This window comes from Leptosomus discolor, chromosome 10 (assembly GCF_034619465.1).
Source record: "Leptosomus discolor isolate bLepDis1 chromosome 10, bLepDis1.hap2, whole genome shotgun sequence".
Lineage (NCBI taxonomy): Eukaryota > Metazoa > Chordata > Aves > Leptosomiformes > Leptosomidae > Leptosomus > Leptosomus discolor.
This window is the reverse complement of record NC_141400.1, coordinates 10,165,796-10,184,394: the sequence shown is the minus strand read 5'-3', so window position 1 is coordinate 10,184,394 and position 18,599 is coordinate 10,165,796. Positions and strand designations below refer to the sequence as shown.

The following is an 18,599-nucleotide window of genomic DNA, read 5'->3' as shown; positions in this document are numbered from 1 at the left end:
GAGTAGTCCTCAGCAGAAGCAGAGCAAGAGGAACCCCAGCAGGAATAACCTCACAGGAGCTCCCTCTTCTCAGTAAACCTCCTCCCTTTATAATGAGCATGACATTATGGCAGGGGCTACACCTGTAGCTAACTCAGGCCGGCTGGCTTGAGCCTGCCTAACATGGCTGGCCTATGATTCTATCCTAGACAAACCACCAGTGCAATCCTGAAAGGAAACTTTTACATGTGGAGAACTCCTAGCACCAATTAATAATCCCCATGCCACTTTTTTTTTTTTTTAGGAAAAGAGTCAGGATTCTCGAGCATCTTCTCTAGTGTATCAGACAGCATCTCTCTGGATCCAGTGATGGGAAGGAGTGAGATGGGGAGCACAAGTCTGTGGCAAGGGCATGAGGCAAAGCTAACAGCTTGGGAGGTAGGCTGAGAACAAACACAAACAGGCTGTTCTTCAACAATATGTAGGTGAGCTGTTAAACTCCTTACTGCAGGACACTGCGGACACTGAAAGTCTTCATAGACTTACAGGGTCATAATTCAGGCAGAGAAATGTCAATTAAAAGCCGTTAATTATAAAACTGGGAAAACCCTAAAGGCTAGAACAGTGCCTAAAAAAGAGGTGTTACAAGTTTGCTTGACTTTAAACACTTTCCGAAGGCACTCACGTTTGGTGGCTGCTAGGCTAGGCAGACCACTGTGTGCTGCGGGGAGATGGCTCTAAGCTGCCACGCAGAAGAGCCCCCCTCGCAGTGGTGGTGCCCTGACATGTGGTTCAAGGACCTCAGCACCACCCCTGCTGCCCCACAGCCCCGGCCACAGCCAGCTCACGGAGCAGGAGAGGGACAGTGGGGCACCAAACACACAGAAGACAGCTTGCTGCAAAGCCAACCACACAGGAGCCATGATCAACATGCAAGATAAGATGGATCTGAGGTCACCATTCCAAGAAAAGATCTCCTGCAGAAAAAAACTAGCTCCTGTAAAAAATATCCTTCTGCAACACAGTAGTGTCATCAAAATAGCTATCAGGAGGTAGATCATCTTGTAAGTATTCAGCAAGCTTGGATACGTTAGCAAAGCTAATGCAGGCAAGAGAGACTAAGAAATGGGGTACAACAGAGCTCTTGTTTGGGAGAACTGATGTTTAGCAAATGGTCCACTGAGCACTGAATGGAACCCCTGTCCCCGACGCTGCAGTGCCAGCGCTACCCCTGTGTTTAACCACTGGAGAGTCGGCCAAGCTGAACCTTCGGGCTCAGAAAGCTGCTCTGTTAGCACAGAAAATCAAGTCCTCTGTCCATGCATGGGGCTTGCACTGGCACAAAGCAGTATTTTTGCAGAATGGATTAACCCCTCTGATATTTTTGTCTGCTGTCATGTAGGAAAGACAGTTCTCAGCAGAGGGTGAAGGAGACCACTATTTTGGAGCTGAGACCCAGCCTGAGCTCCTGGTGAATCTGCACGTAGGCATCAGAAATACTGCAAAACAAACAATCCACTATACAAGCTGTAATTTGTCTAGATAGCGGGACACGGCTCAAAAGCCACAAGCCAGCAAGCATCCTTATCCAAACCAACATCCATCAGCTCCAGGATCTCTAGTTTACCAGCAAAAGCTCCTGGAATGGCTTCCTAGATGGGGCAGCCACTCTGTCTTGAAGCAGGGACTTGAGCCTCCCCTTTTTCCATCAAATCCCCATCACCTGGCCCAGGAGCTCATGCCCTTATTACCCCCCAAACACCACACAAGGGTGACAATGACAACTTTTGCTCCTGGCACAGCTCAACTACAAAGAAAGGTAAGCACATGAAAAGCTATGGGGAAGCAGGAAAAGAATAGGCTTGTTTCTGGAAGACGCTGGCTACAAAAGTTTGTGCTTCCAATTTATGGAAACAAAAGAAAGGAGCAGATTTGCTCCCTGTTGCAATGATGGAAACATACTTCTGTCCAGCATACTCTTCTGGTGCTTTGGACCAAACACAAGTCTTTTACCCACCGATGGCTGCCAGCACCATGGCCCTAAGCACGACCTTTCAGTCAGCCCCTACGGGAGACAAGCTGGCCCAGTCAGATCACATCAGGCCTGAGTCTCATTTTAGCCCAGCTCTCCCTTCTCTGATTTATTGGGGCTGGTGCCTGCCTGGAGTCCCTGTCAGTCTGCACGCGGGAAGCAATCCATTACTGCGACTGCCACTGCTATCCCCACCTAACTGCACATTGCCAGGGTTTTGGTATTAATAGAATAACAATGGGCTGCTCAGGTTGCTGCAAGCACAGCATCAGCAGCAGCATACGCTTTCCTCATCTGGTCAGGTCCCAGCTCATTATCAGGCACCGTTCAGCCCGGACGGCACAGACAGCCCCCAGCAATAACAGCCCCTTGCTGATTCAGGAGCAGCTAGGATTCAGCCTGGGACCCAGGTCCTGCCCAGCCTCCTTCTCTCTCTGGCGATGCTTCCCCTGGCACGCGGCAGGGAGGAGCAGGGTTACTCCCTCCACACGTGGTCCTCCACCCCAGCAAAGAAAACATCCATAGCAGCAGAGCTGAACTGCCCTTGAAATACCTCCAAATTCTCTCCCTTTAGCCAAGGGGCTGTTTGGGAGAAATAGCAGGAAGGGAAGCTGGGGATGTGAGCTCAGAGGGTGCCCACATATATAAAGTAAGGAAGAAAATTATTTTTAAAAGCTCTCCCAGGCTTTGGCTGCCACCAGAAGCCCTGCTGCAAGTGAAGCTGGCCCTGTGTGTGCTTGCCAAAGAGCTGCAATGCTGCAGCTTCACACTGCAGCCAAAGCGACACGGACATTTTGCTGGTGCCCCAAGGGAACAGACAGCTCTGGCAGGCCAGGTTTGTGGAGCAAGGAGAAAAGGAGCCATTCTTCAGTAAGCTGGGAGAAGGAGGGGAGGAGAGGCAGCTCCTCTGCTGGGGGTACAGAAACCGTAGTGAAACTTTTGCTGAGTGCAAACAAATCTCTCTAGCTTCTGCCATGTGGTGGCAAATGCCAGGCAGGCTCCAGGCCACCACAGAGCAACCCTGGCCCTGAGCACTCCTCACACTTCCAGGCAGGCAGAAGCAAAGCACAGATCAGTGTCTTGGATCAAAATCCTCAGGGAGGCTCCGTGCCTGCCTACAGCTCAGTGCTGGAGCTGGAAGACATGACTGTAATGAAAATGTAGCTCCTCAGTGCTTCCTCTCTCCATTTTCAGCGTCTTTGGGCATAGAACCATAAACCATGGTAGCAGAAGCTGCAGCCACCAAAACCCAGGAGTGCTGGGAAGCTGAGGCAGGGACCCACTGCTGTGAGCAGGACCTGCATCAGCAGATCAAGGGCAGAGGACTACCCCCACCAGCCTTGGCTGTCTTCCTACCAGGAGAGGACCAAGCCCCAGAGGCTACCTTCTAAAGCAGAGAGAGCACAGTCCCACAGCAATGTCGCTGGCTGATACAGCAGTGTCAGGGAAAGCCACCCACTCTTGCTTCATGCAAAGGGCTTTGAGGATCAGCTAAACTGTAAAGCAGCAGCCCAAGCAATGTGCACAGTGCCTTTCCTGAAGGATGTTTGCTTACCAGTGGCAGGAAGAGGTTTCTCATCCACCTGCGGACTAGGCAAGTCAGATGTGGGGTTTCTCTGGTTCCCACCACCCCACAGCCCACCCAGTAGCGGAAAGCACTGCTCCCAGTATACCTATTTGGGTGGTAGCAGCTGGGAAAACCAAGCAACCTCAGCGAGCAGAGAGAAGCAGCAGCTTAAGTTCACTGGCCAAACCCTTAGCTGGGGTCTCTAAAGACAGGATGGGCACAGATGTAATCCCACGCATCTGCTGAGACACAGGCTCCACCTCCGCTATCATCTGCTCTTGTAGAGGTCATGAGCCCTTAACAAGCCTTCAGAGAGTCCTCGTACCAGGACTCCTGCCCACCCCAAGCCTCGGCATGCTGTACGGGCATCCAGGGAGCCCACGCCAGCCTTTCAGCCCTGCCCTCCCTTTGCAGGAGATCTGCTGGACTCAGACAGACCCAGCACATAAGGATGACGATATCTGAGAGGAGCTTGTGCCTCTTAAAGACATCAGGAACTCCTGAAGCTGGTAGCTTTCAACTGTGAATCCACAGCCCCCAGAAGGAACGAGGAGGGATGGTCAAAGACATCTTCCAAGCACGTTAAGAGATAGTAAATTTGCTTTACACGTCCCTGTGCCCGCACTGGAAAAAAAAATCAGGTTCATAAGCCAAAAGGTTCAAAACAACAACTTTAAGTATCTTATATATGATGAGATGCTCACCTACAAAAAAAACGCCAACAAAAGATGCTTTTAATGAAAAGAGGCTTTTCACAGTCAGGGGTACCTCCCGTACAGAGGACAGCAGCTACGCAGCCTCTGTGAAGGAGCACAATGACGGCTCCTTTCCCAGCACGACCCGCTTGTACACTGTCGTCAATTATTAAATAACCACTTAGGATCTTGCTTCACTACAGAATTAACCTGGGCTCCTGCATGTCACAGAGCTGAAATTCATCTGGAGAGGAGAGTTTGCAGCTGAATGCCTTGACTCGGCAGTGGCTTTGTGCCCAGCCATTCAGACTTCTCCAGCCTTATTGCAGAAACTCTCTGCTGTGGCTAAAAACGGCTTTAAGTTGAAAAAGGGTGGATGGGAGGTAAGGGGGTGGGTGCACACAGTAACTTCCCACCTCAACAGCTGAGCATCCTGCTGCTGGGTCAGACCTGCTGAGATATGCGGGAAGTAGGAAGTTGATGATTTCTCTTCTTTGAGACTACAGTTTTCATGGGTCTTCCATCCAACACCAGGGCAAAAAATCCCACATCCCCACAGATCACTAACTTCCCAGAGGATTTCTCTTTCCATAACCATTTCTCTTCTCCTTCCACCCCCCACCACTACTCTACAGAGTCACCTCTTCCCAAATTTAACCAATCCCTCTGGATTACAGCCCCACTCTGACCCAGCACCAGGCAGTCCTCCAAGGTGGAAGCAGTTAAGTTATCCCAGTCCAGAGCTTGCTGGACAGGGATCCACATCACAAAAGCCACTGATGGTCACTGCCAGAGGAAACACAACCTCAATCTGCTCTCCTGTTTGAAGTGGTCCCTCTGGGCAGAAGGACGCCAGAAAAGTTGGTGTGTGTGTGTGTGTGTGTGTGTTCGGAGGGGATGATGGAGGAAGGACTTCACCTCCCTCTTCCACCCGTTGACTCCTGGAGACTCCTGTCTCAGATCTGCTTTCAGCTGTGATCTACCAGCCAACTGGAAGCGATGGGCGAAGGATGCACGAAGTCTGCATTTGACTCTTTCCCTCTCTGCTCAGTCCCCATCCACTCCATCTCCCTTTGCACACGCCAGAGGCAAGGCCGGGACTTACAGAGCAGGCGAGAGATTGAGAAGGGCTGAGGAACTCAGCTTGCAGGGCTGGTAGCCAGCAGCGACCTGTTTTTGTTGGTGCTCCCAACACCAGCAAAGGGACACTGAATGGAGGAGCTGCACTGCAGGAAAGCAGGAGAGCTCTGGCTCAGCCCTGGAAGAGCTCCAGAGCTGAGGAAAGAAGACACCACAGGGGCCCAGAGATAGATGTATGGGCTGTCCAACCTCCTCTTTCCATTCCCAAACACTGCCAGATCCGAGGACTACAATCATCCTTTGCAGTTAAACCAGAGCTCCACAGACAGCAGTCAGCTGTGGCCTCTGAAAGCAGTTTGACATCCTTTGGTGATGCGAGTTAGGTGGATCCTCTACCTGCACCCCAGACAAAAGCAAGCAGAGGGTGTATCCAACAGCACTCAAAGGCACGTCCCCTTCACTGCCACCAGCTGCCACTCCCATAGGTGTGCTGTGACCAGAGGTGTCAACCAGGGAAGTCCAGGCAAGGGTCATGGAGCAGGAAGGCTCCCAACCACAGTGCTATGAGAGCGGCTGCTTGGCTTGGCACCAAGCATGCTGACCAGCCCTCTTTCCCCCCCTTCATTCCTGCCTTTCTGCCACCCAGCATAAAGAGCTGCCTTTTTTTTTTTTTTTTTTTTTTTATTCCCTTCGTTCATGGCCTGGCTCCCTTTCAAATTCCCGGAGAAAAGTATTTATCTGCTGGATGAATGATGATATCCGGCCAAACCCCAGACACGCCATCACGTATGATCCAGCCCAGCCGTCTATCACAGCTCTCATCTCCTTATTGGTAAGTTGGCAGCATGACAGCACTCGGGGCTCGGGAAAGGGCTCCCACCGATCTCTCCAAAGGAGAGAGTCAAGGACTTTTATTAATTAGCATTTTGAATTGTAGCTAATAAATACCCCTCTGGCATTCAGGCTGGGATAGGAAACACATCAAAGATGTCCTTGAGATGCTGTAGCATTTTGCTGCTGGAGGCAAATGGACAAGAGTCACCTCCCCCCTGGAGAGAAGCAGGCAGCAGGAGGGAGCATGACCACCGCTGGATTCAATGGTGCACCACCCTCACCCATCCAGCACTGCAATGGCCAAACACTCACAAACACATGGCAATTTTGCAGTGAGTGCAATTTTGCACCCAGGAGCTGCTCAGCAGTCCCACAAGACACGGCGGGATGTATCTGAGGATGGACCCCACAACACAAGCACATGCTTGGGACTGGACTTTGGGCTGGTGCCTCTGCTCTCCTTGTCTGTCGGACCCAAACCAGGGAGACAATGAGGGACATGGCACTGATCACTGCTTGGCCAGACGGCCAGGAGCTACAGCTTCAAACACAACAGAGTGCAATGCTGCACCGCTCTGGGGCTGACACTCAGCACCCAAAGGTCTCCACATCCCCATGTACTTCTTGTTCTGGCCCAGAGTACCTACACCTCGCCTCATTTCTGGCTCAGTCTACAAGACAAAATAAAGGTGAGGAAAGTGGGTGCAAGACTGAAGCTGCCCTTCAATCCACCACGTATGAAGCTGCCTCAGCTACAGGCAGGTTCAATAGCTGACTCCTCTTGCAAAGCAGCTCACCACCTCTCATGCAGGGCTCAAAGACTCATGCACAGACAGCCCCCCACATCCCAAAACAGCTCCATGGGCTGTTAACCCCCATGATAAACCCCCGCCCAATGTCCTTGCAAGCTCAGCTTTTCCTTGTGTCTCTTGCTTGCCCCTGAGCTGCCACCTCTGCTGAGGGATGACTGACAGGGTGGCAGGTTAAGTGGTGAGCAATAGCTGGGCAGGACAGATGACAGCGCCAGCCGACAGCAAGCAATTAGTTAATGGGCTCTGAGGTCCTCAGACCAATCTCATCAAGTGACCACGAGCTGCAGGAGGAATAATGACAGGCCAAACAAATAGAAACAGGAGTCAAAGGAGGAAAGCAGGGATGGGGGGAAGGGGACATTAAGAGATGGAACGAAACAAAATTGAAAACCCAGGAAAAAAAAATGTAGTCCACAGAAGCATAATACTTAGCTGGAGACCTGAAAGGCTCAGTGTTGCTGCTCAGAAGAGAAAAAGAAATTCCCTTCATCTACCTCCACACCCTTCCAATACAGAATGATGTCAAATCAATTTACTGCCTTTCCTCTCACAACTAATCAAGCCTCCTCCATTGCTCAGCCTTTGGTAGAGCCGTGCATTGTGTCACATGCAGCATGAAAAGAGAGAGCAGCATAGCAGGAGATGGAGGCGGCTGCTCAGTTTTATGCTGCTTGTGATTAGTAAGAGATGGGTGGCTCCTGGCCAAAGTAGCTCATAGTCACAAGACTTGTAACCACACAGAGTTGCATAAGGCACGCGAGATTCCTTGCAAATGTTCCTTGTTTTGCATGGGGAAGACTCTGGACCATTATTATGGATGGGGCTCATGGACATGGCTAAGGGAAAGAACCTTTCAAACGAGGCAGAGGTCATTAGTAACAATGTGAAATGAGGCTTTTCAGATTGAGCACGCTTCTGAAACCAGCATTTCCAAGTAGAAAATGGCTCACAAGGAGACCAACAATTCATGGGGTCCCAGAGAAGCATTTCCATTTCCACTGGAGAAGGCTATGCCAGGAGTTGGCTGATTGGGCAGAGGTGTCCACCTTGAGCTGCACAGCCCCCGTTCCCTCTGCAAATCCCAGATCTGTGATTCCCAGGGAAAAACGTTGATGAACATCAGACTCTTAAGGATACCAGCAAGTTCAAGGCAGTTTGCGTTTCATTGTCACGCTGGCAGTGGCAGCCGCCCAACCAACTTACTCTTTGGGGGGCGTTAAGTCATCAGGTCGTGTCTCAAAGAATTGGAGAACCTCCTCGCACTGTGAGATGTAGGGAGGCAGCTGGATCAGAGCCTGTGGACAAAACAGAGACACTGGTGATGGGAAGCATCAAGACTGTGCAAGGAGTCGCACGAAGACAGGCCCTCAGAGCGCAGGGGACTGGGTCATGGCACCAAACTTGGCACCCACGAGTGCACAGCCAGGCAGGGGAGAGCTACAGCAAACACATTCTAGAGTGGGGCAAGACCCAGATAGCCCTGAGTTACACCCACTGCACCACCCCAGCTGCAATTGTAGACTACAGGAGAATAAGCAGAGATGTCTCAGGCCCTGCTTAGCCCAGATCCAGTTTTTTGGACAGATGTGCCCTTGCAGGGTAAGAGCCACAGGGATGTCCATCCCAGCATCCACCCTCCTGGCCACAGCAGGACTCAGTTTCCCAGCTGGGCTGCGGGCACAGAGCCATTGCCCTTGGGAAAGGCTGGCATTTACACATGGCAGACTCTCAGTGCCATCAGCCCTGACCAGCACATCCTAAAAATGCTCTGCTGGGCAATGGCAGCTGGGGAAGAGGCAGGGAGGGAAGCAACAGGAGGCAAAAGCGTGGACACCAGCTTGTCAGGGCAAGGGCTGGAATGCTGCTACATACTGTCGATCAGCAGGAGCTATAAGCTGCCTCTACTCTTCTCCTTTCCCTTCGAAGAAGCCTTTTGCAGACAGATAGGCTTCAACGGTAGGACTTGCAAGGTGTGCACATCTGTGGGAGGTGGGGGCAGAGTCTGAGTGAGCAATATTCGCCTTGGGCCAGAGCTCTTGTAGATGCTTTCCAACGCGGGCTTCAGTGAGGGCTGGGCAGGGAAGGCGGGCTGGGCAGCTGCCTGGCAGAGAGCCCTGCCCTGCTCTCTGCTTGTGGGAGGGAACAGGGCCACAGGTGATGGCCACTGCAAAAAGTCAAAAAGACATGCAGTTGAAGAAGGATGATTTGAAATCAAGGAGCAGTGCTGCAGCCCGCAGCCCAACATGGAGCAGATGTTTGACCAATTTTCTGTATAATGCCCCCTCCCCTCCATTTGCTGTCACAGCAGTCTTGTGACAGCAGTGTGGGCAGACCAAACCTCCACTCGTTTCTGTACTGGAGACAAAGCCACATCTGCAAAGCCCTGGGGTTACCACACAGATCAGATGTGGCTCCACACTGACCTAATTGCTGGCCCCCAAAAGCCCTTCCAGCCATTCAGCACACAGTCATTCACTGCCAGCACAGCAGACAGTCAGACCACTAACTGTGGGCCAGCTGCAATCAAGATCATGTGCGAGACAGGAGAGTGAAAACTACTCACTCCATGGCTTTTGGGTCCACGGAAGGGCTATTCAAAGACCAGGTTTCTCATGGATGCCATTCCCAGGTGGGTACTGCTCCTCAATTCCAAGCATCCTGTGATCTACACAATTTCCCCTGTGCCAAAATCACTCTGATTTTGTGGCCTGGAGAAGGTTCTGCACCCTCCGATAGCAGGCGATGATCACAGAAAACACCCAGAGCAGGGCAGACAAAACACAAGCCCCACAGCTCATTTCTCAGGATGTCTTGAAGGAAGCCCACCTAGAGCTGACTCAGCGGGCACAGCAGTAGCTGAGTCAAGCAGGCTGCCCTGAAGTCTAGCTAGCCATGGTCTACAGCAGATATGGCCATCAAATCAAAAATAGTGGCACAAATAGCATGACATCAGACCAACCTCTGGCTCTGCCACCCAAAGGAGTGAACCGGGGAGCACCATCAGCACACAGCTTCAGCCTGTGGTGCTGGAGCCACAAGTCACCTCACCTGCCCCACTGCCTGCAAGCCTGAGGAATAAGGTAATTTACCAAAGACAGATGAGTCTTAGTGCACTGAAACCCATTTTCCAGAGAGTAAGAAAGGATTATTCTCTAAAAGTGTTGCTGCTAGAGGTCCACTCAGTCTCGTTGTGGTAGAGCATCACAGCGTTGCAACACTTTCACGAACCCTCTAACTAACACTTTTTCAAAATGCCTTAGACAGAAGGCAGTTCCCACAGATGTAGAACATAAAGAGAATAAACTGGAGAAATGGGAAGAAATTTCAGGCCTCCGATCCCCCTCCTTGTCATTGCTAAGCTGGTCTGAAGTCTCATTTGGTGACTGATTGCTCTTACCAGTTGCTCTGATTCTTTTGCTGCTTTTCCTGCACATTACCTTAAATTGCCACGTTTTCCACTATGGCAGGACCTGGAACAGAGCCCTTCAGCCAGAGCACTGCCTTGTGAAAGCAGGGATTCCCTCCCTTGCTCCTCTCACCTACTTCCACCTCAAACCTCACCAACCTTCTTTCCAGGCCTCTCCCAGAGAATGAAGACACCCCACTTCTCTCACAGGGGATGGCAAGAAAGCAAAAACTTTCTTACACAGTTGTTTGCCACATATTCATGAACCCTCAATTCCCACCCAGCAGAGCCAAGCTGGAGGACCCGTATTTCTGTTCTGCACCACCACCCTCCAAGCACATGCAACATCCACCTCCAACAACAAACATGGCAGTAAGAGTGTGCTGGGATCCTGCAGGCATGATCTGCAGCACAACATGTCCAGGAGGTACATCTCTCTGCTCCTGCTAACTCGTTGCTCGTTTCACATCTCTGCAGCCTTCAGACCCACACCCACCTTCAGCTCCGCAGCTTTACGGTTAAGTAGCAGCAACTGGAAGGCCAGGCACAGTGTTCATGTAATTACTTGGTAATGCATTAACGGGAGAAGGACAGAGCAGCTCTCTAAGTGGGTCATATAACATCAGCCATTATGTTCCAGTTGTTAAGGCAAATGGATTCATTCTATTTTATGCCATTAATGGCATCATTCTGAAAGACAGCTGCAGCGTCTTATCACTTAGGGACTTTTTCTTCCCAAAAATTAAATTTATGGCTGTGTGTGTCTGTACGTAGCTGGCATATTTTAGTGACTCAGAAGACAAGGGGCTGATCATGCCTGGCTGGAGCCAAGCGGTTACTTGCACCATCAGCTTCCCCCACGCTCTTTGGAGCACATAGGTCCAAGCACACCTTGCACTACATCTCCATCACTCTGCTCTCATCTGCTATCCTGGCCCGCGGTGGTTTTCACTCGCAGTCCCACTGCAGAGCTGTCAAGACACATTTACTAATTCACCTTTATCCTTGTACTTGTTATTGCAGCCATGACATCCCTCCCATAGGTCTGAGTCTCAAAACCCACAGTCTCCCCCACCATGCAAAGTCCTAGGCCACAGTCACTGCTACAGCTCCCCCAACTAAGGAATGTGATGGACATTTTGCCACTTCCCCATCTTCTCCCTTGGGTTTTACGGTCTTTGGATATGTTTTCAACAGCGTTCAGACTGGATTTTGGAAGTACTGGACCTACCTCCAGACCATTTCACAGCTGCTGCAAGTACTAACGCACTTCTTTGACATAATGAGATGTGGCATACTTTATTTTCGTGAAAATATTTTTTTGTGGATTTTAGTATTTTGTTTTTCCCAGAAAAAAAAATGCCCTAACACCATAATTTGCCTCATACTTCAGCACAATCTTATATTCTTCAAGAGTATGGACCAAATCACCTCAGCCTTATGAAGGAATGGACACAATCAACTGTATTTTGGCTTTATGATGAGATGGTCTCTGTTGGCTTCCAGTAATTTTCTGCAGGTTCAAGACATCTTACCCCTGCGCAAGTAACTGTTTTTCATACCCAGTAACAGTAACAGGACCATCCCACCAAGAAAGTGCTGCCTTCTACATAAAACTTTTCACTCCAAACTGCCACCAGACAGGACACAGTCAGACAGCCAGGTCCTTTCCAGCCCGTCTGGAAAGCTGGTTCTGGTTTGCAGCTTGAGACAGAAGAGAAAGGGAAAGCACAGCAGCAGGGTGCAAGCTGGTGTGGAGCTGGGCCACCCTGCACACCCAGGCCCCCAAGCCCTCAGTATGAATAACGTGCAGTGAAAAGCAAATCAGTGGGCAGGTTTTCGTCACAGAAAGGGTTTGGTAGTGGGGGATGGCCCACAGTCCCCATTTTCCCAGCACTGGCACACTGTTATATACTATTAGTCAAACAGGATCAAGCCTGATCAAGGTGGCTTCATCTTTGGCTGACGCTAGAAGCCTCCCCTTACCTTGCAGTATTCATCGATAGGTATCAGGCGCTTGACTGCAACATCGCGGATGTGACTCCGGCGGAAGAGGATCTTTCCTGAAACAGAAGAGACAGAGGGAGAAGAGCAGGTCAGCACAATGCCCAGGAACGCTCTCTCTTGAATCACTCTGTCAGGACCTATTCCCTGCGCGTCCTGTTCTCACCAAAAGCACTATACCTATAGAGAAACACGTTCCCTCCCATGGATTGAATACCTTATTAGAATACAGTACATTTAAAGTGGCAAGCATGTTCAAGGAGAAAGAGGAGGAAACAATTACCAGCAAACTACAGCCCCATCTTCTCTCACCAATGTGGCGATGATGGAGGAGCAGCCCCTATCAAAGCACGAGCCTGATACTTTACAGTCTGCTGGCATGCAAGTCCTGGGTGTACAAGTCCACTGACAAATGCCAATGCTCTCCAGAGAAGTGGACATCCCTGCGACCGCTGGTGCAGGTGGGACCCTTCTTGCAGGCTCCAGGCTTGCTCAGGGCATCCAGGTCTAGTGTGCTCAGAAGCCAAGCCAGAGGGTTTCTCTCTGTGCAGCTCCCATATCAAACTGGTCCTTGGAGCCACAGTGTCAGGACTGCAGCTCTGAGTCAGACCTATAGGATTTTCCTTCCTGTCTGGGGTTTGTTTTTGTTCTCCATTAATGGGATCCTCTCGCCACTCCATTTCCTCCCCTTTGGCTTGTGGTACAGGCCCCTTTCCTTTGAAGTCTAATGAGTCCTAAATGCTTCAAGCTGCTTACACAGAGAACAGCTTCTCTGGCATTTAACGAGACAAAAGCCATTAGCAGACAGTGAAACATACCCGTAAAGACTCAGTGATCAAAAGGATTGGTATGTGGTAGGATTTCAGACCCACACTTCCCAAAGCACCAGGAACTGGCACTACTTTGCAATACAATCACCTGGGAAACTGCTTTTGGAAGGGGGTGTGGGGTGGTAATGAAGTTCCCTCAAGGTCCTTCTGAAATCTCCCATATCACAGGAAAGTTTTACCTCTTTTTGGCCCTACTTGGGTTTCCAATCCCACCACCAAATCCCGGGAGAGCAACTGATGTGTCTGTGCATGCAATCCCTTCACTTATCAAAGATGTCACCATGGGGCAACCCAGAAGCCAAACTCCCCTCACAACCAAATACCAACACACCCTCTTTGCAAGCAACGTGAGAACAGGGGAAAGCACTCTGGAGAGTCACACAGCCCTTCGTTGCACCACAGATAGCTTCAGACTCTACAGTGAGCCTTCGCAGGAGCCAAGACATTGCTGGAATCAAAGGCTGGATGCTACCAAACTACCCAAGAACAGGATGTGGTAAAACGGCCACACGCTTATCACAATTTTAAAACAGGGCTGGGTCACCCCCCCTGCTTCTCCCTGACTTGTCCAGGATCTGGAACATGCATGACTTGTGCAACCTGCCAATGCATTTTTTAAGCAGCGATGAACTAAGCCAATCCAACTTCAGCTTGCGAGGAGCATGAATCAGAACTCTATGGAGGAGCCAAATCTCCTGCTAGGCTCAGTTAATGCAAAATGCCTTCGAAACTGGACTGCCCAAGGGAACACACAGCAATCATACTCAGTACTAGCTCCATACTTGCCCTCCAGTGAAATGCATAGGGTCAGACCAGCTCATACCAGAACGATTGCTTCTCATTTATGTCCTGCTGACAGCGAGGGGCTGAGACATTCATGGTGGGAAATGCTCTACTCTGAAACGCATTCCTTCTCGCAGCCTGCCAGAGCCAAGTCTGGCGGTCTTTACTATACAGTGAAAAAAAAATATCCCTCTATTCAATCTGTCTTTTAGATTTTGAGGGTGAATAGCCTGGGAACACAGAAGTTGTCTGGAAAGATTAGGATTGACCTCCTTTCCTTGCCTATAACAATTATTTTCCATCAGACAAGCAAATAATCAACAGTTTTCCCTTATCAGCAGTCACGGAGTATTTGCTGCATAGGTTTCTGTTTGAATGATGATTTTTAAAAAGATGAATGGATCACAACAGTTTTGTTGGCAATTGTAAGGAATAGCCATTTTGCTTTTATGTCTGCCAAAATGAAATCACTGATGGGTGGGTACATTATAAATGTCTGAAATAATAAGCTCTGGGTGTGGGAATATTTAAACGTTTAACAAACAGATGCTAGTGAATAATAATAAAAAGAATATAGTTTTGGAGAATAAATACATCACAACACTGAAGTGATCTTAAATTAGCCCAGGCACAGAACATATGAACCATCAGGAAATCCAGTTCCTCTCTTGATTTGCTCTAGATCTAGTATTTTACAACAAAAAAGCTGGGTTTTAATCAAAATGCCTAATTAACATAAGTGCAGACCCTTCAGCACTGCCAAATGCAGCTATATAAATCCTTGACTTGAAAAGCCAGAGAGCACAGGAAACTACTTCCCTCCTAGAAGAGAAAGATGGGCAACTTGCTGGGTCAATGAGATGCAACATTTTCCTGGGCATGTTTTCCTTAGATCTTATCTGCAAAACAGGAATAACAACGCTGTCCACTAGGGCTTTTCACGCGGCCAAAGACCACATAATGCAAGAGAAATACATGACATCATTCATCTCATATCTGCACCCTTCATTGTTGTAGCTCCAGGGGACATAGTGAAGGCAGCGGTACCCACCATCCACACCTCGTTCTAGGTGCTCTCTGCTTTACCCTTTTTTGTCTGCCTCCAGGAGCTTGTAACAACTCTCAGCCTAGTACTGGGTTACTGCTCTGCTAATTGTCCAGGTGGACTGTCTTCCTCCTGCCCACAGCGGATACTCCTTCACGCTGAAGTGTACGGGAAGGCTCAGGATTAGCTCCTCTAACATGGAAAAGAAATAGGTAGATGGCCAAGGCAAGAGGGAAGTTAAGTCTGATGACTGTGTTAGATAATGGCTGTCCTGACCTCTTCCCACAAGCAGCCCAAGACCCAGGTACGGTGCAGACAAGGGCTTGGTTGCTGACACAGCTTTGGCACAGTATAACCTAGCTCCAGGCAAAGGCAAACCATGCCAATGAGGAGAAACATCTGCACAGAAAGATGCCAGCAGAAAAGAGAAGAAGGTCTCTGGGGTTTGATTTTCCATGGTGAAGTTTCCCAGCTGGCTAAACTGCTCACTCAGCATGACAGATGCAGAGCGACAGTGAAGGGGGAGCAATCTCAGCTGCCTTCATGGTATCTAGCAAGAGCAAGGACAGTCTTGATGCAGTTCAGATCCTTGACTCCTACATACCTGCAAACTCAGCAAAATTTGCTCCAATATGAGAAAAATAACTACCAGCTCTACTTTTTCTTTAAGAACATACTCAGGCAAGACTCACTTTACTTCTAACAACCTCATAGCAGTGCTCCTGCCCTCAGCCTCAACATCAGCATGAGGAATATCAAGGGGAAGACAAAGCAGTTCTGCATATCTTGCTGACTAGTGGCGTTTTCCATCAGGTGGTAAGGTCAGTGTTGCTGCAGGCTCCACTTCACCAGCTTCCCACTTTTGCCATACATAACAAACATAGTATTATGCATGAGCAATTAGAGCAATGAGTCTCCCCCCTGCTAGCACAAGAAAGCCACTGCACAAGGCAGTGCTGTAAAATACACTGTCCTTTATACACAGAACAAAGCTATGAATAGACTGAACATTTATCACCTGGGAATGTGTCAAGTAAGTTGATTTTGGAAAAAGAACACAGAGATAAGGCACTACTACAGAATGGCTGCCCTGGCACATTTCACTGTGCAAGAAGTACCCAGACTCCAGGACACGCTGCCTGCTTCTTCTGGATCTTGAAAACCCAGTAACACCTACATGGAAAAAGTGGTACCTCTGAGGAAGACAGCAGCTCTGAAGACACTGCGTACATGTCAAAATTTAGAAAGCGTTCTTTCTTCAGTAGAATAGACAACACTTTCCTCCAGTGAATATATTTATCATACATGATGTTAATATAACTGCAGATGCATTGAAGCACAGGCTTTGCTGGCTATACATTTGTTAGCCCCCTTTCCCAGCAGGTCTTGGGCATTTTGCATGCATCTGCTCTTTAAGGGTAACCTGGCAGTACTGTTATTCTCCATCAGCATTTTGACCGGAGAAATCTGCCCAACACAACCCATCCTTTAAAGACAGAGGGGAAAAAAAACAAAAGGGAGAGAGCTGAAATAAATGCAACTCCTTAAAAATAAGAACAAATGAAGTCTCTCTGCACTGATCTTCAGTGCAAAAGTGGGTGGATGTTCCCTGTCTACATCTGTCTGGCTACACCTGAGCATGTTTCATACACTCATTGACTAGCTACAGCTGTTGAAGGCAATTAAGCAATGCAGGACAGATTATTATTGTAGGGTTGCCGTGGAGTGACAAGGATTAGTTTAATTAAAAAAAAGTAAGCCACCATAAATATCAGAGTCAAGATTGAATTTCACCACCCAAAACTAATAAAAGTATTCAGCTTTTTATGCAGTACTTTCCAGAAATCACCAGGTGTTTTACACACAACACAAAAGCAGCTGGGGCAGATGGAGTACCATCACTGCAGCACTGTCCAGAAGACCCCAGCCATCCCCTGTCCCCACGAAAACCCCAGGAAAGGGACAGGGCAGGAGTGGCAGCCCTTAGCACAGCACAGGGAGGAAATCCCAAGGGCAAGTGATGCTAATTCTTGTCCTGATGCTCCTCCCCAGGGTCCCCCAGCCCCATGAAGTAGAAGCACCATGCCCTTCCCGTGCCGCACACAGTGCTGAGCTGATGCCTGGGCTGCGGCCAAAGCCAGCTGTGCTCTTCAGAGCCTGCTTGCAAGCAGTTGAGGCTTTTACCCACAAAAAGAAAAGACTAATTCAAGAGTAACAAAGCAGCAGCACATCTCCAAGCTCCCCTTGCCAGCTCGAGCATTTGTTTACTTGTTTTATCTCCTTGTTGACCCTGGTTTGTTTTTACAGCCAAGCAAATACTAGTACAGGCGCTTCAGCACTGGGGGCACCAGCTGTTTCTCAGCAGGGAACTGGGGAGGGGGTAAACCTAACAAAAAGATCTCAACCTACCACAAAGCCAATGTCTGACCACATCTGAAGGACTTCTGAGTTGGCATCAAGCATCCCGTTTCCCCAGCTGGGCAGCAGCAGGGCAGAGGTGGGGAGACCCTGCAAGCTGCCTGGAAAGACAGCTACGGGCACTCACGTCTGGTTTTCCCTTCCTCTGTCTGACCCCCTCCCTCCCTCCCCTTTTGACCTGCCTGGCACCAACTGCTTAGCTCTGGCGCTCAAATTGTCTCAGTGCTTCTGTCTCCTCTTTCTCATTGTCTTGAGCTCTGAGCTGAGGCTCCCTGCCGGCAGTGTTCTTCAACCTGCTGGGAGGAAAACCTGGAAAAACACAGCAGAGCACCTTGATGCTGTTTCGAGATTCCATCAGTCAATGGATAAAGCTCACAATCTCTGGGGATGTGCAGCTCCCCAGTTACAAAGCCCTACGCCCCACCAACACAGCTGCATTCCTCCTTTCTTCCCTTCTTCCACGGACACATTCCTCTCCCTCCACCACTGCTACTTATTCCCATCTACCATGGGCAGAGGCGCACCACACATCAGCAGGAGTTCATGCAACATGATGAATAGGCAGCAAATCGATCAGGCCAGACAGCACTGCCCCACAACAGCTCTTGTCCCAACTGTCCCATGCTGTGCATCACCCTAGGGAGAGTTTTCCTGTAAACACTGCCATGCCTCTTTCAACTGCTGGCATAGTTTCCTTCAAATCCCTCCTTAAAACCTTCCTTTGCCACAATTCCTGCACTCCCTTCCCCCACAAAACCCCACCATGACAGTCCTTTCACTGATATAGTCTGGCCAGGACACAAGGGGACAATCTGCTGGCTTTTACTTCCTATCCAACAGCTGGAGCAGAGGTTGCCCTTCTGCATTTAAGCTGCACATCACTGGGGTCAGGGCTTCAACAGCAGAAACAACATTGGTATGCTGCCTCATACCCAGCTGGGCAGGAGGAAGAGGGTGGTGCCCACCACCCACTGCAGGTCATCCCTGGGGGGCATGAGCTCCATTCCCCATGCAGCAGGGTTGGAACCAGCCAGAGAAGCTCCACTGAAGATACTCTTATCTGCCCACAAAAACTCCTCTGGTGCCAGAAAGGTTCTGCACTCCTAGGACTGGA

The 18,599-nt window shown here is 49.6% G+C and overlaps 1 protein-coding gene across 3 annotated transcripts in view; it reads right to left on the bottom strand.

The window, feature by feature from the left end:
- SH3PXD2B (SH3 and PX domains 2B) overlaps positions 1-18,599 on the bottom strand; it is a 76,516-nt gene that overhangs the window by 18,932 nt on the left and 38,985 nt on the right. For all 3 annotated transcript variants that reach the window (XM_086470963.1, XM_086470964.1, XM_086470965.1), the window contains exons 4-5: positions 12,392-12,468; positions 8,203-8,294 (exon numbers count right to left, since the gene is read on the bottom strand). In XM_086470963.1, the coding sequence (XP_086327089.1) occupies positions 8,203-8,294; positions 12,392-12,468 (169 nt within the window). The remainder of the gene's footprint in view (positions 1-8,202; positions 8,295-12,391; positions 12,469-18,599) is intronic.